This window comes from Macaca fascicularis, chromosome 3 (genome assembly GCF_037993035.2).
Source record: "Macaca fascicularis isolate 582-1 chromosome 3, T2T-MFA8v1.1".
NCBI lineage: Eukaryota > Metazoa > Chordata > Mammalia > Primates > Cercopithecidae > Macaca > Macaca fascicularis.
Window position 1 is genome coordinate 127404785 of NC_088377.1, and position 26878 is coordinate 127431662.

Sequence of the window (26878 nt, forward strand, 5' to 3'; positions counted from 1 at the left end):
TCAATGTTATAGGAATTCTACCTGCTCAGTTTCTAAATAGTTAAGGTTAGATCAAACACATTCCTGTGGTCAGAACTCAGCACTCTAAACCGTTGATGCAGAGAACTGGATTGGAGGTGTGATCTGTCGAACCACCTAATCTTCTCAATCATATTCCAAGCCCAATCATATTCCACACCCAAAAGATTTTGGGGAGAAATATAAAAGTTAATGGATGAAAAGTGCCTTCTTAAATCACCAACACTCATCTTCCCAAGATAAAACTTTATTTGAAGCATCAAGCAATATACTGAAAGAAGTGTCATGCTCAAGTAATGCTCATATTTCCATAATTGCACCTTTGATACTCTCTGCCCTCTTAAAAAAGACTGCATAGTGAGCAAAGATGAGTAGCACATATGCTTTTCTACATAACCCTATCTATATGGTGCTTAAGAAAGTCTCCTTTTAATTTCATTCTTCCTTCCTTAAAAAGCATGTTGGTTTTTTCTGGGAAAACTAAAACAAACTAGTTCTTCCACTTAGGATGCAGTTTCTCCCAAGTTATTTATGAAACAACACAGCTGCCTTTTTCTTTAAAGGGATTCTTGTCTTCTGGAATTCCCTTTACTAGAGGATCCTCTCCAGAACGTTCTTCAATATAGTTCTTTATTTCTTCAGAACATTTAGACACCTTAAGTACAGAAAAAAAAAAGAATATATTAGTTTATGGTTGTTTAAACTTTGTCCCTACCCCTAAATGAAATTAGTATAACTGAATACAAGCAGTTTTTAAACATTTTTTTACATATATGTATATTTGTGTGTATATATATTATATATGATACACATATAAAATCTGGGTTCTGCACTCTAATATTTTTATTCTATTACTATATCTATGATACAATCTATGTAAAACATATTTCTTACTGTTGGTCGTTGGTCAAATTCAAAAATGTTTGAAAGTCACTGCATTAAATAAATCATCTCCAGCAATTTTTTCCCATTGTGTCTCATATGATTTCCTTCCTCTGCTAAAATACAATTATGACACATCTACAATATTTTAGGAACTGAAATATAATCTTATTTTAATTTTTCATGCTAATGAGCAGGTGCAGTAGTAGATAATCCCCAAATGTTTTGGGGTGTATAATGCCACGATTCTCACTTATGGGTGTGTGTCATGTTCTGAAATTTCACAAAATGATAGAAGCTTTGGAAAAAGCCTGACTCTGGAAAGATTGGAGTTGTCCAAATATTGCACTCTGTGTTGCTCCTCAGAATTTCTTCCTGCTGCATGAGGGCAATGATCATAATAAAAGACTTAGATTCTGAGACTTATTAGGCTTATCTGAGAATAAATTTTTTCTGCGATGGAGAAAAAATTGAATAATGTCTTCAAAAAGTCTATTCTTACAAGAATCGTTTCTTCAAAAAGTCTATCTATCCTTAAAAGACAGGTTGCAAGAATGAGTTAAAAAAAAAAAGAATAAAAGCAAAATAAAAGAAATTAGGGTCTTAATGAAGCCCTGTGTTGCTAGTAAGAAATTTACAGTAAAAATTACAGAAGTACCAGCAAATTTAATTTAATTAATTTATTTATTTGTTTTTGAGACGGAGTCTCGCTCTGTCACCCAGGCTGGAGTGCAGTGACATGATCACGGCTCACTGCAAAGCTCCAGCTGCCGGGTTCACGCCACTGTCTTGCCTCAGCCTCCCGAGTAGCTGGGACTACAGGCGCCCACGACCACGCCCTGCTAATTTTGTTTCACCGTGTTAGCCAGTATGGTCTCGATCTCCTGACCTCGTGATCCGGCCGCCTCGGCATCCCAAAGTGCTGGGATTACAGAAGTGAGCCACTGCGCTGGGCCACACCAGCAAATTTAAATGGAGACCTAGGAAAACTGGGCAAATGTTCCCACTGAATTAGTAATCTAAATTAGTAACCTCAAACTGTTTTAATGGTTACTACTAAAACATGTTTGCATATGTATCCCAAAATGAATATAACTTTTAACTACAAATAACTACAGATACTGTTTTGTTAATACATCATGCAAAATTATAAAACATAAACTGGAAATTATTAATGGGTGAGGTTTAAAACTAAACAAAAATAGAAATGCTAATATTTTACTTCCACATCCCAAATGATTATCCTTTGCAAAAAAGTGTGGAAGCCTCTGACCTTAAATTGAAAAGTAGGTGATGTAGTTCTGTGACTTAAAATCTGGCAAAATAAAATCTTTCAGGTACAATTCTTTCAGGTAACATTTGCTCTCAATTGTTGCTGACATTCAGAGTGCATACATTTTAAGTGAATTTTCAGAGTTGATAATGCACGTGTCCATAACCTAGGGTCTGTGGTCCCAAGTTAATTTATGGACAAGATTCATGCTCCCTACATTGAATCTTTTCTTACAAGGTCTTTTCATTAGGTTTCAGAAGAGGTCTGCAACCTCCAAATGTGAGTAATTACTCCTTTGATACATTTCCTTCTGTAATCAAGAGGATATGTTTGATAAACATTTAACTACAGCCAGAACGGAACTTGCAAGTTTTGTCGGGGCCTGAGTTAAGGACTGAACACGTAGCCTAGATGTTAACTATTTATTGACTGAAAAATGAACTGGGCATGAGAAGAAGAATGTTTTAGTAGCTGCCCTATCACTATCTATCTCTGTGGTCTTAAATGAGGAGCTCGTTAGCCTTTGTGGGACTCAAGTTTTTTTTAATCCTTAAAGTGAGGGAGATGAATGATCTCTAAGCATTCCAATGCTTGTCTAGCAGTAACCATGTATAATTCCAAGTGTGTAATCAAATGTCTTAATATTATTTTTGAGATTTAGATGCCTCTTTCTGTATTTCCTAAGGATACACATGTACCCAAAGTTTTTTCTCCCTCTGGCATACACTTGAGGTTTCTGGAGGTGGGAAGTTGATGCCACAGGCCGTGTCCTAAAGGGTCAGGCTGGCTAGCAGGGAGAAATTGCTAATGAATGATACAATCAATTTTTACATAGTCAGTTGCATCCACATCCCTGTTCAATAGTTAACTTAAAACTCTGGATAAGTAGAAGACACTTGTCTTTTTTCCTAAGTTCTGCACAGTGATACCAAATATTAAGATATTAGAACCTTGCATAGGCAATGCTGTACTTCAGTATATGAAACTCTGTTTAATATGTAACTCCTAAGGTTTATTGTATGAACATATCTAAGTGGCCAACACTTGCTGTACCGGGAACTTTGCCATCCATAAAATGGGTCCCTTAAGGTGTCAAGAAGCATGCTTATTGAGTGGGTAGTGTAACTTCCTTCTTTTCCCCTTTAAACACATTGGTATTTTTAAAGCTACAAACCGTTAACATGATAGAGGGGACATCTCATTATAAAAGCTAGGAAGAGCAGGGATTTGGATGTGAAAGGTTAAATTTGAGAAAAGAAATATGTAAAAAGTAAAACACAAAAATGCCTGCATCTTCTAATCATCACTCAAGAGTAAAGACTCTTGCCCTTACCAGATTCATTACAACTAGAACAGGAAGGCAAGTGAGCATATTATAATGCTTCATTTCCATTGTTTTTCTTAATTTTTTTCTAGTGCTAAACCATAATAAATAAGATCAGTTCAAAATTTTCTTGCTGAAAAGGAAAGGTTAATTATCTTTAAACAATATCTATTCAAAGACTTTTCCTAGTCTACAGGATGCCTGACTGAGTTAAAACAGGAAGAGAGATTAGTGTCTAAAGGAAGGTCCTGATGACCAGTAAGAAATTGAAGTAAAACTTATAAAACTTATAAAACCAAGACGTTTCAGTGGAGAATATTAAATACTGGGTCATATGTTATCATTGAAATGGCAATCTCTATCAATAGTCTCTAAAACTTTTAAATTGTGATCACTAAAAAATTTTTCATATACACCTCAGTATATGTATAATTCTGTATAAATAAGTACAGATACTACTGTATTAATCGCATACTTATAAAACATAAAGTGAAAATTATAAAGGGATGAGATTTACAAATAAATAAAGATAGAAATTCTAATATTTTGCTCCCCAGTTTCGGTGGACTGTTCTTTGCATATCACTGAAGGCCACTGGTGAAATTCAAAATTAAATAATGTAAGACTTCACAATATGGTTTTAGAAAATTTCTTTCAAATATCATCCTTTCTAGTAGTGTAAAAGATGAAAGAACCAAGTAGCTATCCACTTTTTTCCTACAAGTGAGTTTCGAAAAACAGCTGTCTAATGGAAAGCAAGATTTCTTGTCTATTTTCCCCTTCCTAGGCATCTTAAAAAGTTAGGACATTTGGCCTTAAATTCCTTATCGGATCCTAGACCTCTCCTCTACCTCCTACGATTTCCCCACATCAGCTGGCAGTCCCCAGGCACTGTCAAAGGGGTGGTGAGAAGAGAAGCTACAAAGGGGAGGAAAAATAAGCTAAACTATTTGTTTTACTGTTACTAAGCAGGACAAACCGAACCCTGCTTCATTTCAGAGAAGGAAATATTCCGGAACAGCCAACTTACTTGTTGTCTCTGCAACTTCACTTCTTTGCGAAGCTGCTCAACTTCCATTTTCAGTTTTTCCTTCTCTGGCAAATCTTCGATGTGAAGGGCTGGCATTTTCGCCCCAGAACTGGGCCCGGGCTAGCTCGGGCAGCGGAGCCCCTGGAAGAGCTGCGAAGCTCGGCGCGTGTCGAAACAACTGCCGGGCCTGGCCCGCCGCTCACCCGCACAGGATGTGACTGCAGCCCCGCTGCGGTCCCCAGCTCCCCGAGGGCTCCGCTTCCTCCGGGACCCCGTCACGCCAGCGCGCCCCAGCGTCCTAGGACATGAGAACTCTGCCTTTTCTCAAGTCCCCACAACCTAGGAGGGCTGCTTGGGTGCTAGGTTAGGGTTAACTTTGAGACTGGTTCAAAAGCAGCTTCCCGCCGCTCAATCGCCCAGCAGGGATGCTGGCCCGGGACAGGCCCTGACTCAGGACTGCCACGCCCGCGGGGGGCGGCTGGGCTAGGGCTGCCTTACTGGGGACAGCAGAAATTTTACTTTTTATACTTCTCGCCCCCCCACCCCGCACTCCCCCCCCCCCTTTTTTTTTCCGTTTCCAAGTCACATCCGGGTTTTGTTTGTGAAGCAAGGAAAAGAGTACACTACCCAGCAGGAAATAACTACCCTTCGCCTCTCAAAGAGTTTTAAAAATATGCCAGATATAGTTTTTCCCTAATTACATACATAGGTTGGTGCAAAAGTAATTACTTTTCCCTAATTACATATGTAGGTTGGTGCAATTAGTTTTGCATCAACCTAATAAATGCATAGTGGGGAATGTGGACGCTTAAGAAAAGGCTCAAAAGAAAATGAAGCTCAATCTTAATCCCAGAAATGCCCACCAGTGCTCTGCTGATTTGTGTAGATCAAGGCCTAATATGGATTTACACATTTTGGGAGAGGAGGGGGCAACAGGGTGTGAATATCGTTTACAAGTTGCTCGGACATTTTTTGTCGTTAAATAATCATCTGCATCCTCAGCAGCAGAGTTTTTACTTTTTTACTTTTTTCGGGGGAATGTTTTGTAGAGTGGCGCATCAAAGGATGATATAATAGAAGACAGAAGCAGGAATCTTAAAGTTCTTACCAGAAAGCCTTTCTCCACTCCCCAGCCCCAAGGTTTGGGTGACACTTGACACCAAGGATTTTGAATTCCTGGCTCCTGAACCTTCCTGGATGTAGGCAGTGGATTCATTTAGTATTAGTTTCTTAATTTTCTGGAAAGCAATATTTATCGCGCTGTTGCTCTGGGAAGCTAGGAAAAGTATCCGATGTGAAAAATGTTTACATTCAATAAAACTTTCCCTTTAACTATAACTAAAGCCTTGTTAATAGTGCTCAAAAGAATAGAAGAAAAATCAAACATGAATGTTAGAAACCTTCCCTAGCAGTTGGGTATTTCTCTTTCTTTCCAGAGATAACCTTCTGTCTCACACAGTCAAATGCAAGTGAAGAGTGGAGGCATTAACTGAGTATTTCGGAGTAGCTGACCCTAGACACCCATGACCATTCTCTGTTTAGGAAGCAGGAGTTTTTGTTCGTTCCTAGTTTCTTACCATTCTCTGCTCATCCTCAATGAATAAATTAGAATGAAAAGAACAATGAACCACTTAATGAATACTCCTGACTTGTAGTCCCAGCTCTGCCACAGGCCATCACTGAAAAAGTCACTTAATTTTTCTGAGTTTTGGTTGTCTAATTTGCAAAATGTATAGTAAGGCAGGGAAGGTGGTGAATCAGCTAACTGTGTTGTGTCTTTAATTGTATTTGTATGTCTATATATGATAAATCATTTTCACAAAGAAGATGTTTAAGAGCTTCACTTTCAATATTTGAAATACCAGCGTTTCCCAGGCTCAAAGTAGTTAGATCATCAGCTGAAATTTACGTGTGAATAAGCAGGGAGACAGACAAATATCCATATCTGTCTTCTGCACTAATTCATTTTTAAAATTTTCTATTACTTAAATTTAAAAAGTTGGTTTAAAATATCTTAAATAAATTAGTGAAAGTAATCAATGTGAATGTGACCAAAATTAAATAGGTTCAGCACCTAAGTTAAATAAATTGGTTAAATAAATTAATGTGTGTTTGTTCTAAGTCATAAATATAGAATTATTTTGGCTTAGAAATTTCTTTTCCATCAAATCATCTAGTTGCATAGAGGGATAAATATTTATAAGCCCATATTGGTTCGTTGACTTTTCCCACCGTATTATGAGACATATTAGAAACAAAATACTTATTAGTCTTCTTTTTTATTATTATTCAATAGTTCTTATTCTAATATCTTAAGTAAATTGCTTAAACTGAAGTGAATTGCAAAATGTTGCAATTGCATGATCACACAGCATTCTGAAAAAGCTTTTTTTTAAATTTAATTTTTATTTTTTGAGACAGTTGCTTTGTCGCTCAGGCTGGAGTGCAGTGGCACGATCTGGGCTCTCTGCAAGCTCTGCCTCCTGGGCTCATGCCATTCTCCTGCCTCAGTATCCGGAATAGCTGGGACTACAGGCGCCCACCACCACGCCCAGCTAATATTTGCATATTTTTAGTAGAGACGGGGTTTCACCGTGCTAGCCAGGATGGTCTTGATCTCTTGACCCCTTGATCCGCCCACCTCAGCCTCCCAAAGTGCTGGCTTGAGTCACCGCGCCTGGCTCTGTTTGGTTTTAAATAGTAAAACGATGATAACAGTTTTTTTTTTTTTTTTTTTAACAAAAGGACGTGTAGTCTTCTATGCCTAGACACTGAATTTACTTCCCAGAGAAGAACCATGTTAAGCAATTTCTCGTGTATACTTGCAGAAATAGTTTATCAGCAACATTCAAAAATTTTGAATAAATACATTTTAAAATTTGTTTAGTTATGTTCGAATATTTCCTTAAATTTTTACTTATATTTTACATATTACCCCAGTAAAAGTTATTTTACAAGTAGTATGAGTAGAAACCACTCTTTAGTAAAAATGACAGGTGCAACCAGCAAAGAACTTTGATTAGTTAGCCCACTGTCTTTTCACAAATGTTTTATAGAAATTAGTTAATAAAAATGAAAGTAACCATTTTCACTTTTAAATTACAAAAGAGTAACAACCATGAAATTTTTACTTTGGTATGCAAAAATAGGAAAAACAAGGTTTTGACAATTTTTCTGATTTATTATGTTGTTAAAAATCTGTATAAAGAAAAATAAAACATTGAAGGCAGTTAAACTGGAATTGAGCTAATACTAACTTGAACTCAAAACAGATCAGGATTCTGGTCTTATTTTATCTTTGTGATTTTTGCAAGAAACACATTATTTCAGCTTTTTTATTTGGTATGTGAACTAGGTTACCTTTCAAATTCTGCTCTTCTAAAATTTATGGAGTGACTTTGAGAAACTGCGGCAGGAGGATCACATGAGACCAAAGGTTCAGCAGTTTGAGACCAGCCTAGGCAACATACCAAGACCTCCCTCTCTAAAAATAAATAAATAAATAAATAAATAAATAAATAAATAAATAAATAAAATTAAACAGTGCATGGTAACTGTTTAGCTCATTGAAATTATGGTTTCTTTAAAGAAAGTATATTTTACATGCTCTTGGTTCATTTCATATTTGTTTTCGTCTGTTAAAACAATCATGAAGCAGTTTTTAGGAGCTCATTTGTTTCCTGTAACTACTTACCTAAGATTCCTTTTATTTTTTCTTTTTCTTTTTTTGGGGGGGGAGAGGCGGGGAGACGGAGTTTCGCTCTTGTTGCCCAGGCTGGAGTGCAATGGCATGATCTCCACTAACTGCAACCGTCACCTCCCAGGTTCAGTGATTCTGCTGTCAGCCTCCCGAATAGCTGGGATTACAGGCACGTGCCACCACGCCCAGCTAATTTTGTGTATATATATATATATATATATTTATTTATTTATTTTTTCAGTAGAGACGGGGTTTCACCATGTTGGCCAGGCTGGTCTCGCTCCTGACCTCAGGTGATCCTCCCACCTAGGCTTCCCAAAGTGCTGGGATTACGGGTTTGAGCCACTGCATCTGGCCCTAAGATTCCTTTTCTAGGTGAAGAGAATGCCAAGTCAAAGGATGATCTGTGTCTGATGCTCTGAATATCTTAGCAACTACTTATAATTCATGATATCAAAATGATTTCTCTGGCTGGGAGTGGTGGCTCTCACCTGTAATCCCGGCACTTTGTGAGGCTGAAGCAGGAGGATCACTTGAGGTCAAGAGTTTGAGACCAGCCTGGCCAAAATGGTGAAATCCCTTCTCTACTAAAAAGACAGAAAAAAAACCCCAAAAAAACCAGGCGTCATGGCATAAAATTGCTTCAACCCGGGAGGCAGAGTTTGCAGTGAGCCAATATCGTGCCACTACACTCCAGCCTGGGCGAGACAGTGACACTCCATCTCAAAAAAAAATAAAGTAAAATAAAATAAAAATTTAAAAAATGATTTCTCTTACCAATTTTTTTCTATATTACTTTAACTCCAATCACACATAACTGATCATTCTCATTACTTAATTTGCTATTTTCCTCATGTAAACACATTATTTAGACATTTAGGAAGTTTGATCCAATATAAACATTTTATAAGCACCAATCCTGCCTGCTTTTTAAGTCAATTACATTATCCAGACAATTTGTTAGTTGATATGACAGTTTCAAAGATGAATAGTGCTTCTGACTTGGGAAATTTCCAATACAGCACTGAAATTAAGACAACTGTAGAAATTGTAATGAGAAAAAGTAAAGTAATGCTAAATGACTTAAGAGACACACAAAATACTCCTGAGGTAGAATGGGAGAGAGAGTCTCATAAGAAGAGTAGGATTTTGAAATGCCGAAACGAGGTGGAGTGGAGGGAGATTTCAGGTGGAGAGATCAGTATGATCAAATTCCAGATGGTGGGAAAATGTTCACAGGCAGTATAATAATAGAGGACATTTATTAGGCTTCTTTCTATATACCCATTTCTGATCTAAGGGATTATAAGTATTCAGATAATCTAGTCTAATCACTAATTTTATATATGGAAAAAAAAACAAAAACAAAAACATGTTCAAATAGTTGAAGTCATTTTTCTGAAGTTCTCAACTACAAGGTGGAAGAGTCGGGGTTTTAATTTTGAATTGTTGGGCTTCAAAATTTGTCTCCAATGGTAAACTGAAAGCTAGAGATGTTGGTTAGGACCATCTTCTATGTGTTACTGAATGCCATAGCATGTACTTACTTTGTATTTATTTCAATCAGAGAAAAGGGGATACACTGAAACTTCACTAAATAAATACTAACTTGCAGATGGAAAACTTCTAGAGACAAATCACAATTCTATAAACAAATAAATTGTAGTATGCCAGACAGTGACAGTGCTATGGAGGAAAATAGAGTGGGAGAGAGAGACAGGAAGCGCTTGGTGGAGGTTGGGAGGGCTGTATGGAGAGGGTTTTGTAAACTTAAATAAGAGGATAAAAAGCTTTTCTTGAGGACAAATAGAAAAGACATTCAGTAACTAATCCTGAAATCCCTTAACATTCAAAGCATATTTGATGAAGACACATGGTGGGGTATGTTGCTGACCGTTCAGCCAGAAGCCCAGAGTCTTGACTGAAGAAATTTGTCAGGTGACTTGTCTGAAACTTTATTTTCTCCATTTCACAATGAAGGGGTTAGACAAGAGTCAACAGATACTTGTTGAGCATTTATAATGGTCAGAGTGGGAGGGCATGGTGCTAGGAACCAAACTTTGGTACAACTTTCAGACTCCCTTCCAGACCAAACAATAGATAATTTTAATATATTTTTTTTTTTTAATGGATGACAGTCAATTAGTATTTCTGAGTATTCTGTTCACTGAAGTATACAAAATAGCACTGTAAATGTGAGACAGCAACAAGAAAAACACTGACAACAAAAGTGATTTCTGATTTGGGTAATTACAACTTGTCATTTTGTTACAGAAGCAGAGGCAGGTTATCTCTTAGTCATTAACACAATGGTAATGAAATGTGACTCATGCACACTCAGTAGGATGCCAGAAGGACCTGATGTAGGTGATGGAGATTTCTCCCTCATGTGTGCTCACCTTATTAAAGACTGTGTTGTTGAGAGTCTTCATGAGGATAGGGTAAAATAGCATATATCTTAAAGGATTGTGGAAATTTTGTCTAGATCCTTTCTAAGTAAGTAAGAGTACTAGTTAACCCTTATTGTATCTTACCATGGGTCAGGTAATATGCTGAGTGTTATAGTTGGATTGGTGTATTACTTAACCCCTATACAAAACAGAAGAGAGAACCATTATTATCTTCATCCTATGCTAGAAGAAACAAATTTAGAAACAATTAAGTAGCTTATCCAAAGTGAGGTAGGCAGTACAGTGGCAAAGCCAGAACTGTCTTGCTCCTAAGTGTATGCTTATAACCATGAATCTGGTGCTGGTTAAATTCACTGTGCTCCGTGACCACAGACTGAACCCTCAACCCAGTTGGCATTCTGGGGAAAAGTCACAAGATAGGTGAAGTGCATATCAGAAAAATAAGCTTCCTAATTCCATAAGCAAGAGAAAGTTAGGGAAAGAAAATAGAAACTTAACCATAAAATTTCTGGGTAGAAAACTGTACGTGTTGGAAGGGAAGTGAAAAGACATAAAACAGTAAATATATGCTGACAACTCAGAATAATATAGAATCATTTAAAAAACACAGTTATTTTTAAATAACTTTAAACAATATTTATTGGCAATTATTGTTAAACAGTGTGCCAGATATGTTAAGAAAAACATAGAATGATGGGTTACTACATTCCAATTTTTATTAAAAGTTTACATCTATAATTTTAAAAATTCATGTACATGCTTAGTAGTACTATTATGTGTGAGAAAAATCCATATTGTTATTAACATTTGAGATATTTCCAACAATTTAATATTTTTTTTTTCTGTATTTTGAAATCACACAGCCTCCTTTGAGCTCCTTGAAGGGATTTTTGTCCTCTGGGATGCCCTTTACCAGTGGATCCTCGCCAGATTATCCTTCTACATAATCTCTTCTTCACAACATTTGGATACCTTAAGGGGAAGGAAAAGGGATGACTCATTTGGTTTAAAACAGAATACTCCAGGTGCCAATAATTTATTTATTGCACTAAATTTTCAGGTTGTATATTTTCAGTTTAATTCTCTCTTCTTTCCACCAATGCATGTGTACTTTGTAGGAAAGAAGAAAGTTGCACCATCCCACTCCTTCTACATATATCTCCAGACAAAGGAAAAACAGCTGGTCATGCTCCAACTAAAGATTCCCAGCAGACACTGCCTCCAGCATTGAAGGAGACAAGACCCAGGAATCAGAACACAGCTGGCAACAGAAGTCAAGGGTGTCATCAGATTTCATATTGATTAAACCTTTTTCCTCATTCCAAAACTGTGACTCGTAAAGGTGGAAGAGAATGAATAATTATTAAATTCCAGGCTTAGCACCATCCCCGAATTCTCAGAAGTATAGACATGGCGTGATCTCTGCTCACTACAACCTCCGCCTTCTGGGTTCAAGTGATTCTTCTGCCTCAGTCTCCCAAGTAGCTGGAATTATAGGCATGTGCCACCATGCCCAGCTAATTTTGTATATTTAATTTATTTCTTTGTTTTCGCAGTGACAGGGTTCACCATGTTAGCCAGGCTGGTCTCGAACTCCTGACCTCAGGTGATCCTCCCATCTAGGCCTCCCAAGGTGCTGGGATTACAGGCATGAGCCACTGCACCCGGCCCTAAGATTCCTTTTCTAGATGAAGAGAATGTTAAGTCAAAAGATGATCTGTATCTGATGCTCTGAGTGTCTTAGCAACTACTTATAATTCATGATATGAAAATGATTTCTCTGGTCAGGATGGTGACTCAGGCCTGCAATACCAGTACTTTGAGAAGCCAAGGCGGGAGGATCATTTGAGATTAGGAGTTTGAGACCAGCCTGGCCAACATGGCAAAACCCTTCTCTACTAAAAATACAAAAAAATTATCTGGGCGTGATGGGACGGAATTACTTGAACCATGGAGGCAGAGGTTGCAGTGAGTCGAGATCACGCCACTGCACTCCAGCCTGAGCAAGAGAGTGAGACTCTGTCTCAAAAAAATAAAATAAAATAAAATAAAAAATAAAGATTTCCCTTACCATTTTTTTTTCTCTAAGACTTTAACTCCCATCATACAAAATTGATCATTCTCATTCTCAGTTTACTATTTTCCTCATGTTTACTCACATTTTAGGAATTTAGGAAGATTGATATTAGCTTGGTTTTAAAATTTGGCTAAAATAAAACCAGTACAAATTAAAATAACAGTGAGGTGTTTTCCTTTTTTTTTTTTTTTTTTTTTTTTTCCTTACTAAAGCTTACACTCACCTATGTGCACAAAATACCTTTAAAGTCCAGGTAGCTCATATGATATATTGTAGTATCTATAATAACTCATTCTCATTAATGACATCAGAAAATTTTGTTAAAAAGTCACATGTTAAGTTTGTGTTGGGAGTGGTTTTTGTTGCCTTGTAGTCTTACTTCATTCTCTTTAACCTGGTTATCCCAGTCCTGAAATAAAAAAATTCTGAACAAACCAAAGTCACTGACAGTTACAGCTCTGTAGCCTGTGGGACAGTCATGATTTCATTTCCTTCTTCCTGGACCATCTTTCTCTATACTTCCTTCCTGTGATTTCTCTCTTACTCAAACCTGCTGACAATCTGTGTTTTAAGCAACAGGAATTGTCCCCTACTGGTGATTTAATCATTAATTAAGTCAATAAGAATTCTGAATTATCGAATATAAACATTTTTTAAGCACCACTCTTGCCTGCTTTTAAAGTCAATTACATTGTCCAGACAATTTGTTAGTTGATATGACAGTTTCAAAGATGAACAGTGCTTCTGGTTTGGGAAATTTCCAATACAGCACTGAAATTAAGACTACCATAGACATTATAATAAGAGAAAGGAAAGTAACATTAAATGACTTAGGATATACACAATATACTCTTGAGGTAGAAGAGGAGAGATAGTCTCATAAGAAGAGTAGGATTTCAAAGAGCTGAAATGGGATGGAGTGGAGGGAGATTTCAGGTGGCGGGATGAGTATGACTAAATTCCAGATGGTGGGAAAATGTTGTCCACAGGAAGTATAATAATAGAGGACATTTATTAGCTTCTTCTTGTATACCCATTTGTGATCTAAGGGATTACAAGTATTCAGATCATCTATCCTAATCACTAGCTTTATACAAAAAAAAAAAAAAAAATGTTCAAAGAGTTGAAATCATTTGGTCATTTGTCCAAAGTTCTCAATGACAAGGAGGAAGAGTTGGGATTTTACCTTGAATTGTTGGGCTTCAAAATCTGTCTCCAATGCTAAACTGAATGCCATAGCAAATACGTACTTCGTATTTATTTTAATCAGAGAAAAGGGGATATACTGAACACTTCACTAAATAAATACTAACTTGCAGATGGAAAACTTCTAGAGACAAACCACAATTCAATAAACAAATAAATTGTAGTATGCCAGACAGTGACGGTGCTATGGAGGAAAATAGAGTGGGAGAGAGAGACAGGGAGCGCTTGGTGGAGGTTGGGAGGGCTGTATGGAGAGGGTTTTGTAAACTTAAATAAGAGGATAAAAAGCTTTTCTTGAGGACAAATAGATAAGAGATTCAGTAACTAATCCTGAAATCCCTTAATATTCAAAGCATATTTGATGAAGACACATGGTGGGGTATGTTGCTGACCGTTCAGCCAGAAGCCCAGAGTCTTGACTGAAGAAATTTGTCAGGTGACTTCTCTGAAACTTTATTTTCTCCATTTCACAATGAAGGGGTTAGACAAGAGTCAACAGATATTTGTTGAGCATTTATGATGGTCAGAGTGGGAGGGCATGGTGCTAGGAACCAAACTTTGGTACAACTTTCAGACTCCCTTCCAGACCAAACAATAGATAATTTTAATGTTTTTTTTTTTTAATGGATGACAGTCAATTAGTATTTCTGAGTATTCTGTTCACTGAAGTATACAAAATAGCACTGTAAATGTGAGACAGCAACAAGAAAAACACTGACAACAAAAGTGATTTCTGATTTGGGTAATTACAACTTGTCATTTTGTTACAGATGCAGAGGCAAGTTATCTCGTAGTCATTAACACAATGGTAATGAAATGTGACTCATGCACACTCAGTAGGATGCCAGAAGGACCTGATGTAGGTGATGGAGATTTCTCCCTCATGTGTGCTCACCTTATTAAAGAAAAGACTGTGCTGTTGAGAGTCTTCATGAGGATAGGGTAAAACAGCATATATCTTAAAGGATTGTGGAAATTTTGTCTAGATCCTTTCTAAGTAAGTAATAGTACTAGTTAACCCTTATTGTATCTTACCATGGGTCAGGTAATATGCTGAGTGTTATAGTTGGATTGGTGTATTACTTAACCCCTATACAAAACAGAAGAGAGAACCATTATTATCTTCATCCTATGCTAGAAGAAACAAATTTAGAAAGAATTAAGTAGCTTATCCAAAGTGAGGTAGGCAGTACAGTGGCAAAGCCAGAACTGTCTTGCTCCTAAGTGTATGCTTATAACCGTGAATCTGGTGCTGGTTAAATTCACTGTGCTCCGTGACCACAGACTGAACCCTCAACCCAGTTGGCATTCTGGGGAAAAGTCACAAGATAGGTGAAGTGCATATCAGAAAAATAAGCTTCCTAATTCCATAAGCAAGAGAAAGTTTGGGAAAGAAAATAGAAATTTATCCATAAAATTTCTGGGTGGAAAACTATAAGTGTTGAAAGGGAAGTGAAAAAAGCATAAAACATTTAGTATATGCTGATGACTCAGAAAGCTATAGAATCATTTAAAAAACATAGTTCTTTTTAAAGAACTTCAAGCAATATTTATTGGCAATTATGTGTTAAACTGTGTGCCAGATATGTTAAGAAAAAACATAGAATGAAGGGTTACAACACTCAATTTTTATTAAAAGTTTACATTTATAAATTTAAAAATTCACATACACGCTTAGTAGTACTATTATGTATGAGAAAAATCCATATTGTTATTAACATTTGAGATATGCTCAGTGGCTTTTTTTTTTTTTTTTTGTATTATGAAATCACACAGCCTCCTTTGAGCTCCTTGAAGGGATTTTTGTCCTCTGGGATGCCCTTTACCAGTGGATCCTCGCCAGATCGTTCTTCGACGTAATCTCTTACTTCTTCACAACATTTGGAAACCTTAAGGGAAAGGAAAAAGGGATGACTCATTTTGTTTAAAACTGAATACTCCAAATGCCAAGAATTATTTATTACAATAAATTTTCAGGTTGTATATTTTCAGTATGATTCTCTCTGCTTTCTGCCAATGCATATGTACTTTGTAGGAAAGAAGAAAGTTGCAGCCTTCCCAATCCTTCTGGATATATCTCCAGACAAAGGAAAAACAGCTGGTCATGCTCCAGCTAAAGATTCCCAGCAGACACTGCCTCCAGCATTGAAGGAGACAAGACCCAGGAATCAGAACACAGCTGGCAACAGAAGTCAAGGGTGTCATCAGATTTCATATTGATTAAACCTTTTCCTCATTCCAAAACTGTGACTCGTAAAGGTGGAAGAGAATGAATAATTATTAAATTCCAGGCTTATCACTATCCCTGAATTCTCAGAAGTATACACATGTAATTTTCCTTTACACTCATCTACAGTGATTGAGCATGGTGGTGCACTAGGTGAGCTCCAAGGGGTTAGGGACCTCTGGCTGATTTGTCCAATGTATCCCAGCCATCTAGAATAGAGGCTGGGTTCTTTAGTGGTCAGTGAATAATTTGCTGGACTGAATTATTCCTGTTGTTTTTGATTTTGCTTTTCAATTATCTGCAACATTATAGTAATGATTTAGTAAAAAATCAGGCCTTTCAGCTACAGTCTGTTAGGTACCACTTAACGTGCCTTGTAGAGAGAGGTGATGTTCTATACATACGTAAATATACATATATATATGCACACACATGAAATCTAATTATTTAAACTCTTTTACCTTCAACTTGTTTGTTTTCAATTAGTGTATCTTTCATGATAGTAACACCATGCTACTTTATTTTTGTCAGTCTAATAAGTGGCCATACCATAAGTTATTTAACCAATTTACTGTTTTTTTTTTTTTAAAATGAAATCTTTGGGCCACTTTTATGTAAATTCCAAGGAAAATTTGATATAAGACTTAAGATTAGTTTACAACTATGCAGACTTATTAATTACATATTAGAACAAATTATTTTCCACTGGGGCCAGGAAGCATTTGTCAGGTTAGGTTCTTCCTTCAAAGGATGATACTTGCAGATTTATACAACTTTTGAAATATGCATTAATTTAGATTCATTTTTTTCCCTCTTGCTCAGTGGTCCCACACTCTCCCCCTAAAAGTCACTACTTTTGCCTTCACCAGATGACAGGAACAGAGGTGTAAATTGTTCTCCTTAATTCAGTAGTCCATAAGGGGTTGGTTTTGAAGGTGCCTGGCTGGGATCTGCATATGTGAGAATGAAAGGAACAATAAATTACCTAAAATTATATATGTGTATAGGTTTAAAAATTATTTCAGTGAGGCTTAATATAAATATATGTAGTTTACATAGGATTGCAAGGCTCTTCTCATTTACTAGCTATTTAGTCTTAGTTAAGGTAATTCATCTAAGGTTCATTTACTACATAAAACACTATAAAATTACTACATAAATTACTTTTGCTACATAAGTTTACTACATAAATTACTGTAAAATAGGAATAGCTACATTGGTTGCCTTAAATGCCTAACGGGTGCCTGGCACAAGAAGATGCACAATCAAATGATAACTATTTTTAGCTGTTACTACAATAATTGTCTTTAGTCATTGCCTATTACATTGACTTATAGTCATTGCAAATCTGTCAGCTTTAGAAACGGGATGCAAAGACTTGTATTACTAAAAAAAAAAATCAGTATAATATGAATCAGTCTGGTTCATAGAATCAATAATAATTTTAAGGTAATAATAACATAATGACATAAAGCACTTGCTATTACCAGGCATTGTTCTCAGAGCTTTGCGTATATTACCTTGTTTATTCCTCCCAATTATCCTCTGAATTAGATGCTATTACTATCGCTGTTTTGAAGAAACAGAGGCACAGGTAAGTTAGTTAACATAGATGAGGATTACACAGGCAGAAAGTTGTTGTGGAGAAAGAATCTGAGCTGGGAATATGGTTTCAGAGTATATCCACTTAACCACACTGTACTGATTACACGTCAGAGCTGGGGGCTCAGGACCTGGAAGTTCCATTTTATGTATAATATATGTATTATTATCTATTATATAGAGAAATAATATTTCTAGATATTACATATATATTTCTATATATTATATATATAATATGTGTGTGTGTGTGTGTATATATATATCATATATATGTATCAGGCTGAACAATTGTGTCCCCTAAAAACTCATTTGTTGAACTCCTAACCCCCAAGGTGGGGTTTTTGGTAGGTGATTAGGTCATGACGACAGAACTCTCATAAATAGGATTACTGTCCTTATAAAAGAGACCCGAGAGAGCTTCCTCACCCCTATCACCAGGTAAGGACAAAATGAAAAGACAGGCATTCATGAAGGAGGGAGCAGGCCCTCACCAGACACTGAATCTGCTGGTTCCTTAATCTTGGATGCCCCAGCTTCCAGAACTGTGAGAAATACATTTCTATTGGTTGTAACTCACCAGTCTATGGTATTCTGGTACATCACCCTGAGGAGACTAAGAGAGTACATGTATATGTATGTGTATCTATATGCATGTGTGTTTGTGTGTGTATGTATATGGAGTTTTTACAGTCTGATATTAAATTGGTTTGACTTCCAAGAGCAGAGAGACATTGAATAATGGGGAAAAGGAACCCCAAAGCCTTATTAATGATGATGTAAGTGATGTTTACCCAAAATAAAAAGTCCAAGGTGAACTTACCACAAGTGAATAATAAACAAGAAGACAACCACCTTGCCTACAAAACAATAATCCTGAGTACATAAATAATAAAACAGTTTTTGGATACTTCAACTTAAGAAGATAAAACTTTCCTTTATCCCAAAAGTTCATTTTATTTACCCTGAATTGTAAAAATAAGGACTTTAACTTATTTGGTGTACGTTCTAAGCCTTGGTACTGATTTAATTTTATCTTTACAGCAAAACGTTTTGCCTATATGGAAAGGGCAACAGGGGAGTTTGAGATTATTATAAACATAGAAGAAGCCAAAAATCCCAGTTTTGACTGGGAGTAGGCATTTTGAACCAAGTATGAAGATAACACAAACTCCTTTTTTACTTTGTCCTGATAAAATGAGATGTTTTGAAAATATAAGGTTATTGTTACCACTTGTGGAGGTTTTGTTCTACTATTAATAATTTTCCTAAAATGAAGGGACCTAAAATACATATCTACATCCTCCAAGCTTTCATCACTGTTTGTTTGGTGGTTTAGTCCTTTGCCATTTCTTCTCCTTCTAATGGCAGTGAACTGTTGGTAACCCTTTCTAAGATTTGTCAGATGTTTTTAGGAGGAACCAGTGAGTTCTTATGTTTGAACTCATCTTTATTTGCCAAAGAAGAGTAGAATGTACTCATTTATTACTGACCATGACAGTGCAAGAGGGGATGACATCATAGCTTAAAGTATTGCAGCAATATCAAAATATTGTATCAAAATATCAATATCAAAATATTGCATTATAAAGAGAAGTTTAGAAAAGTAAAAGCAAAATGTCTATATTATTGTATGCACATATTTACTTTATTGTTTATCTAAAATATGGTTTTTGTCTCATATTCTCCTACTTTCTTTTTCTCTCTCTTTCTTTCTTTTTCTCTCTCTTTCTTTCTTTCTTTCTTTCTTTCTTTCTTTCTTTCTTTCTTTCTTTCTTTCTTTCTTTCTTTCTTTCTTTCTTTCTTTCTTTTTCTCTTTAAAAATGTAAAAGCATTCTTATCTTAGTGGTCATACAAAAAGAGACTAAGGATTGGGCTTGGCCAAAGGAAAATGGTTTGCCAACCTCTTCGATTTAGAATCTAAATCAAGAGATAGTTGTGATTGATTATCAATTTTCTTAATCTTTGATACATTTTTAGATGAACAATTTATTTGTAACTACATTTAGCCTTACCAGCCAATGTTTTCTAACCTGGTACCACCACAGTATCTCTAGCTTAAAATAAAATTCTAAAGAAAGCAGCAACTTACTAGCATTCTTTCCAGTGTCACTTCTTTCTTGAGCTGGTCAACTTCCATCTTCAATTTGTCCTTTTCTGTCAGGTCCTCAATATTGATTACTGGCATCTTTTTGCCTGCTGAAGGTGTAGAAGGTTAGCACCTACACATGAATTGCTGCAGTTATTTCAAATCAGTCTTAGCCAACAATTCCCTCAGCTCTTAACTTACAAAGTAAACTCTTCTTTGTTTTATTTTAAATATCCCACGACAACCAATTTCACATGAGCTCTCTCTCTTAACAATTGTAGCAATGCACACTAGTCTTGGGAATTTAAAGCTTCTTCCTAATCTTCACTAATATGATTAAGTCAAGCATTTGACCCTAAACACCTGTCAACAGGTTTGTTGGGAGGGGTGAGTTTAGTCAGTATATAATCTAAAATACTTAAAGCTGCTTCTTGCCCCTGGTCTTTCGTACAGTGTAAAATTTGGGGTTTCCAATCCTTACTGTCAATTCCAAAACCCTCCACCACATGTTTTATGTCATTTAACTTAGTTTGAGGTCATTTGGAGGACGGGCCATTAATTCCCTAAATCTCTAGAGTATTTAACCTGGTATTAAAAGGGAACCATATAAAAAGTATCACTATAAGTTCATTATAAATAATGGATTGTTTAAATGTGTACCTAGTAAACAGTGTTTGTTTTTTTTTGTTTTTTTGTTTTGTTTTGTTTGAGATGGAGTCTCACTCTGTCACCCAGGCTGGAGTGCAGCGGCCTGATCTCAGCTCACTGCAAGCTCCGCCTCCCGGGTTTATGTCATTCTCCTGCCTCAGCCTCCCAAGTAGCTGGGACTACAGGAGACCGCCACCTCGCCCGGCTAGTTTTTTGTATTTTTTAGTAGAGACGGGGTTTCACCGTGTTAGCCAGTATGGTCTCAATCTCCTGACCTCGAGAGCCGCCAGTCTCAGCCTCTCAAAGTGCTGGGATTACAGGCTTGAGCCACCGTGCCCCTCCGTAAACAGTCTTCTTAATCAAAAATAAACTAGTGTATTACTTATAAGTGTTTTTCCAACAACACCTGGAATTTGCCTGTAACTGTCACAATGAATCTGGTAACAATGATGACCAAATTTAGCAGGTTAAGGGGACATGGCAGGTCTGATCTACCAATAAACATCCTACTAGAACAGACTTTTTCTTCCGCCCTCTTCGCAATTCCTCTTCTCCCCAATTAGACCAGTGAGTAATGGGGAAGAAGGCTCAACAGCTGGTGATAATGCTATGAAATTGAATAATGGGGAAAAGGAACCCCAAAGCCTTATTAATGATGATGTAAGTGATGTTTACCCAAAATAAAAAGTCCAAGGTGAACTTACCACAAGTGAAAAATAAACATGAAGACGACCACCTTGCCTACAAGACAATAATCCTGAGTACATAAATAATAAAACAGCTTTTAGATACTTCAACTTAAGAAGATAAAACTTTCCTTTATCCCAAGTGGCCAAGTGGCATTGTGCCTATAGTGTCTCCTCCTTCTCCCTAGTCCAATTTTTGTAATGAAGTATTATTATAAAAGTAAGTGTATTCATATTTCAGAGAACAACATAACATTGTACATCTACATGAAAATACTCTGCTAATAATATATCAGCAGTTAACCTATTTCCTTGTATTTAAATGATGTTTTCATTTCCAAAACCTTTGAAGAAAGATTGTTTCCCTTCCCAGTCTTAAAATATCCCGTTCTTCTCTGGATAAGTAGTAGTTTAAGATTTTTTTTTTTTTTTTTTTTTTTTTTTTTTTAGATGGAGTTTCACTGTGTCACCAGGCTGGAGTGAAGTGGCCCAATCTCGGCTCACTGCAACCTCTGCCTCCTGGGTTCTAGTGATTCTTCTGCCTCAGCCTACCGAGTAGCTGGGACTACAGTTACATGCCGCCACGCTCAGCTAACTTGTATTTTTAGTAGAGACGGAGTTTCACCATGTTGGCCAGGATGGTCTCGAGTTTAAGATAATTTTAAGGGAAAAATGTCTACCTAGACCAACATAGAGGTAGAAAATAACACACTATGGGTACCTGAGCCCAGTGATTCCTATGTTTTTATTTTTGCTATTCCGTTCTTTAAGAAACAATATGACTATACAAAGGTTATTTCTTCCTGTATAATCCTGTTTTGTATTTGAGAGCCCAAATGTTATTCTCATCTTCCTTCCCACTCTTTTAGACTAAATATAAAACTTCATTAAGTATTTTTGATGATCATTTTTACATTTTGACAATGTTCTTTGCACAACTTTTCTTCATTTTGGAAAACTTTTAATTCCTCTAGGCAATGGCTCTTCACACTTCAGTGTGTGCAGGAATCACTTTAGGAAACTTGTTACAGTTATGAGTTCAACCTTAGAGATTCTAATTTAGTAGATCTTGGGTTGGGTTTAGAATTTCATTTTCTCTGTTCCAGGAAGCCCTCTCACATACTTATCAACAAAATAATCATTTACTGGTACTTGCTAGCTGTGTGACCCTGACCAAATTACTTGACCTGCCTGTGCCTTAGTTTACAGGGAAATAGGGGCAATAATATTACCTACCTTGTAGATTTTTTGAGAGGATTAAATGTGGATAACGTAGGTAAGGACTTTGTAACGGCGTGTAGAACAGAGCAAGCACTTGCACGTGTTAGCTGGTGTTATTAACTCTGTTGTACTTCCAGAATTTCAAACTGTACTGTCTTATATGGCCCTTGCCATATAATATAGGGGAACTTATAGGTACGCTAAAGGACATAGGTGATATTACCGATACACTTATAGCAGATCATGTGTACATCATTTGGCTCCTTTAATATCATGCATTCCAGATGCTCTGCCCAGCTCTCTTTTTTTTCCAGGGTAAGGTACCGAGTCCGCAGCAGCTGCAGGTGTTGACTGTCAAGGGCAAACCTCTTGCACAGGTTGGCCCTTATCTGATGGGCAACACTTTTCCTGATGATGCCTGGGAGATTATGTTCCCATCTGACCCCTGAGGCTGACTTGGAGCAAAAGGCTGGCTAATGTGGGGTCCTATCAGCCTAGCCCCCTTGCTTCTGGGCTGAAAAACTTTGTTGTAACTGAGAAACTTTCAGAGCTTTCCATGGGTTTAGAATGATGCCAGACTTCCGAAACCACTTTTTACTAACTTCTCCTCTTGCCCCAGCCTTACTCCTTTAGCAGTTTCTCCTGAGAGCTTGCCCTGGAAAAATGTCTTACACAAGAATTCCTGTCTTAGGCTTTGCTTCTAGCAAACTCAACCGAAGACACAGTGGAGTTTTAGAGGCTTTACAAGACAGGTCATACGTTGCATAACTTTTATGTCCTCATTACTTTCTATTGTTCTGTATAGCGTTTGGTATATAGAAGAGATCAGGAAGTATTGACAAAGTCACCTAACCTATGTCATATGCATTTACCTAAACATAGAAAAACATCCAATTTTTCTAACTTCATTTATCAATAAATGATTTCTTAACTCTAAAATGCTGTGATACACCATGCTCAATAATATTAAACATTTAAAACACTTTATTTAGAGCAAATATATTATTGGCAGATTCTAGATTTCTTACCAAATTTGATGTCACAGGTCTTATATATATATAAAAAAAAAGGACGAAAATTTTCACTTATTTCAAGGACACAAAGAAGAACAGTGAATATTGTCTGCATGGAGATTCCAAATGTTTAGTGTCATATTGAAGTCAATGGTTCAAATTCAAATTTAATATCATCTACTTTACTCCCTATTCCATTTTGCAGATGAGGCAAATGCATTCCAGGGAGTTTGAATGCCCTAAATTAAACAGTGAGAGGCAGTGGAGCTGAGGTTACAACATAGGTGTTTTTCATTCCAGCACGTCTGAACTGACGTATTTTTCATTGCAGCACGTATCTCTCAAACTAGTGTAAAGGAGTGGATTTGTTTCTTCATACCCCAGAATTACATAGAAAGTCCAGAGTTGATGACAAATAGCACTAAAGCTGCCACTCATATTCTAAGCTTTCAGGTTGGTCCACCTCTCCACAAAAAAAGTCCTAAGAGACTAGATCAGATTATTGAACCTATTGCCAACCATCCCCACCCCACCTTTAGTCAAAATTTAAGGGGAAGACTGAAGACCTATAGACAAATAAGCTAAGATTGCTGTTACAGCCAGCCTGGGGGAAAGCATACCCTAGATAAGGAGATGTTTGCCCTTTCACTTCTTCCTCCGTCCTGCCCTACCATCAGAATATCTAAGGTCCAATAAAAGGCAAGAGGAGGGCAGGAGGGGGGAAGTATTTCTGAGTTGTATCCCATCCATAGATCCCTGGTTCTCAATGGGGGCAATACTGCCCCCTAGGGGCCCTTATGAAAATACATCAGCTTGTTTGTAACAGTATTCCGTAATTTTTGTGGGTATGGATAAGGAATATCAGGTATCTTGCATTTTCTGGGATCTTGCAGCATAAGATGAAATGTGACACATTCAGCATGACTGTCAGATATGCCAGACTTCCACATGGACAAAAGCCATATTTATGGTTATTTGAACCTTGAAACTCACTTCATTTTACATAGAAACAAAATATTTTTTTCTGGCTATTATGTACACTTTTTACAATAACGCATATAAATAAAAGGAAGACCATGCACCAATAATTTTTTGTTTCTCTTTCAGAACATCATATCACTCTATGTAGCCATGGGCTTGATATATGTGTCAGTCTCTATTCTCAGTTGCTATGTCTATGGTGATTCTATACATTAAAAAATTCTAGTTCATTATGTATAGTCATGGTGAATATTTTCATATTGTACTTAGTCTACACAATTTGCTGCTTTTTTGTATTTTATACATATAATTTAGGTACTGTGATGGCTAATACTTAGTGTCAACTTGATTGGATTGAAGGATGCAAAGTATTGCTCCTGAGTGTATCTGTGAGGGTGTTGGCAAAGGAGATTAACATTTGAGTCAGTGGGCTGGGAGAGGCAGACACACCCTTAATCTGAGCAGCACAATCAAATCAGCTGCCAGTGCAGGCAGATTAAAAGGCAGGCAGAAGAAGGTGAAAAGCCTAGACTGGCTTAGCTTCCCAGCCTACATCTTTCTCCTGTGCTGGATGCTTCCTGACCTTGAACATCTGACTTCAAGTTCTTTAGTTTTGGGATTCAGACTGGCTTCTTGCTCCTCAGCTTGCAGAGAGCCTATTGTGGGACTCTGTAATTGTGCCAGTTAATATTCCTTAATAAACTCCCATTTACATATATATATATATTTATGATATATATCTCCTATTAGTTCTGTCCCTCTAGAGAACCCTAATACAGGCACCATACTGATGGGTTTGGTGAGTTTCTTTTGAGACAGGGTCTCACTCTGTCACCCAGACTGGAGTGCAGTGGTGCAATTTCTGCTCACTGCAGTCTTGACCTCCCAGGCCCTAGTGATCCTCCCACCTCACTTCCTGAGTAGCTGGGACTACAGGTGCCACCATGTCCAGATAACTTATTTTTTTTTTTAAATAGAGATGGGATCTTGCCATGTTGCCCAGGCTGATCTCAAACTCCTGAGATGAAGTGATCCTCCTGCCTCCCTAGATTGGTGGTTTTAAACAGGCCATTATGAAATATTTCTTGTACAAATGAATCTCTGGATTAGATGAAATTCATGGTTATAGAGCCCCAGAAGTGGTAGAGGAAATGTACACTGCCTAGACTTTTCTTGAACTTAAATACTAGAATGAGTTTTTATTAGCCAAGTATGGCCCACAATGATATCAGTTTAAATGATTGTTAAAGAGTGACTGCTCATTAGGAAATGTCAGTTCAACATAGCATAGTTGCTGAAGCAATTTCTGTAAAAACAAATCATTTTTAATGCTTGCATCTCAATACATTGAACATTCTCAGGAAACATTGTTACATTGACAAAGTGTGAAAAAGAAAGGTAGATATGCTTGGCAATGCAAGCAGATCATGGAGGTCATAAGTAGAGGGGTAGGAAGCTTCCTTACATGCACCACATTTTAGTGTTTGTTAAACACCTTGGGAAGATAGAACTCTATAGAGTAGGTTAAGCGTCTCATGATGTCTTTCAGAGCTTCTATTACCTTTCTTGCTAATTTATTTTAGATTTAAAATGAGCTGAGGTAAAGTTAAAAGGCCACCTGTTTTTTGTTTGTTTTTACACATTATCCATAAGTGTATTTTGAAGTACAAATACCTGACAAATAAAATGTTTAATTTACAAAGGGCTAGATTAGGAAGAAATTATTTGAATTATTTTTAAAACTTATTTGTTTTATAGAGGATTAATTACAGATTATTTGAAATAGCAATGTTACCAGCACACTTTATTTGATTTATAAACATGCAGTTTGACATGAAACTATATTTATAAACATGTAATTCTGACAATTTTTCAGAAACAAATCCACTGTATTATGCACAATAAGCTTATAATCATATGGATGTAAACTTACTTATTCTATGCTATTCTTTTTGATCCTGACATTGTACTTGACATTATAAAAAAATAACAGCTAAGAATTTTTATTGAATGCCTACTGTGTGCCAGATATGATTCTAAGTGCTTGAGGTAGAGCAGAGGGAAAAAAAACAGATAAAAACCTTTCCCCTCAACTTACATTCTAGTAAAGGAGACAGACACTCACAAAGTTACAAAAGTAAAATATACCAAATTTTGATTAAGTGCTAAGGAGAAAAATAAAGCAGGAAAGGAATAAGAACAGTGTTAGCCATGTTTCAATTACAGAGAGGATGGCCAAAGGAGCCCTTCCTGTTGACAATGCTACTTGAGTGAAGATCTGAGGGCTATGAGAGTTGGCTTTGTAGGTATCAAAGAGAAAATCGTTCCAGGGAACAGCAAGTATAAGGCAACAGTAGACAACCTTGAATATAAGGAGCCCTGTGAATTCAAGGGAGAAGTAGTATATAAAACCAATGACCGTATAGGTCTTACAGGCCACTGTGAAGACTCTTGCTTTACTCTGAGTGACTTAGGGAAGATTGGAGGATTCTG

The 26878-nt window shown here is 36.8% G+C and overlaps 2 protein-coding genes and 1 long non-coding RNA gene across 4 annotated transcripts; 1 reads left to right on the plus strand and 2 right to left on the minus strand.

The window, feature by feature from the left end:
* Positions 1 to 249: 249 nt before the first annotated feature.
* GNG11 (G protein subunit gamma 11) lies at positions 250 to 5023 on the minus strand. Its single transcript, XM_005550207.4, has 2 exons — positions 4528 to 5023; positions 250 to 673 (listed from the first exon to the last, which is right to left on the minus strand). Exons 1-2 carry the CDS (start codon positions 4621 to 4623, stop codon positions 548 to 550), a joined length of 222 nt encoding a protein of 73 aa, XP_005550264.1. The 5' UTR covers positions 4624 to 5023; the 3' UTR covers positions 250 to 547.
* A 6231-nt stretch (positions 5024 to 11254) lies between these two features.
* On the plus strand, positions 11255 to 14349 carry LOC135970201 (uncharacterized). The gene is made up of 2 exons (XR_010585783.1): positions 11255 to 11663; positions 11757 to 14349. It is a non-coding gene; the product is annotated as an uncharacterized lncRNA (long non-coding RNA).
* Positions 14350 to 15529: 1180 nt separating this feature from the next.
* On the minus strand, positions 15530 to 20115 carry GNGT1 (G protein subunit gamma transducin 1). Of its 2 annotated transcripts, none has more exons than XM_045388796.2 (3): positions 20038 to 20115; positions 19840 to 19943; positions 15530 to 15810 (listed from the first exon to the last, which is right to left on the minus strand). In XM_045388796.2, exons 2-3 carry the CDS (start codon positions 19933 to 19935, stop codon positions 15682 to 15684), a joined length of 225 nt encoding a protein of 74 aa, XP_045244731.1. In that variant the 5' UTR covers positions 19936 to 19943; positions 20038 to 20115; the 3' UTR covers positions 15530 to 15681. The 2 variants fall into 2 exon arrangements, with proteins under 2 accessions (XP_045244731.1, XP_005550265.1); XM_005550208.4 differs by having other exon boundaries at positions 19840 to 19946.
* Between the last annotated feature and the right edge of the window lie 6763 nt (positions 20116 to 26878).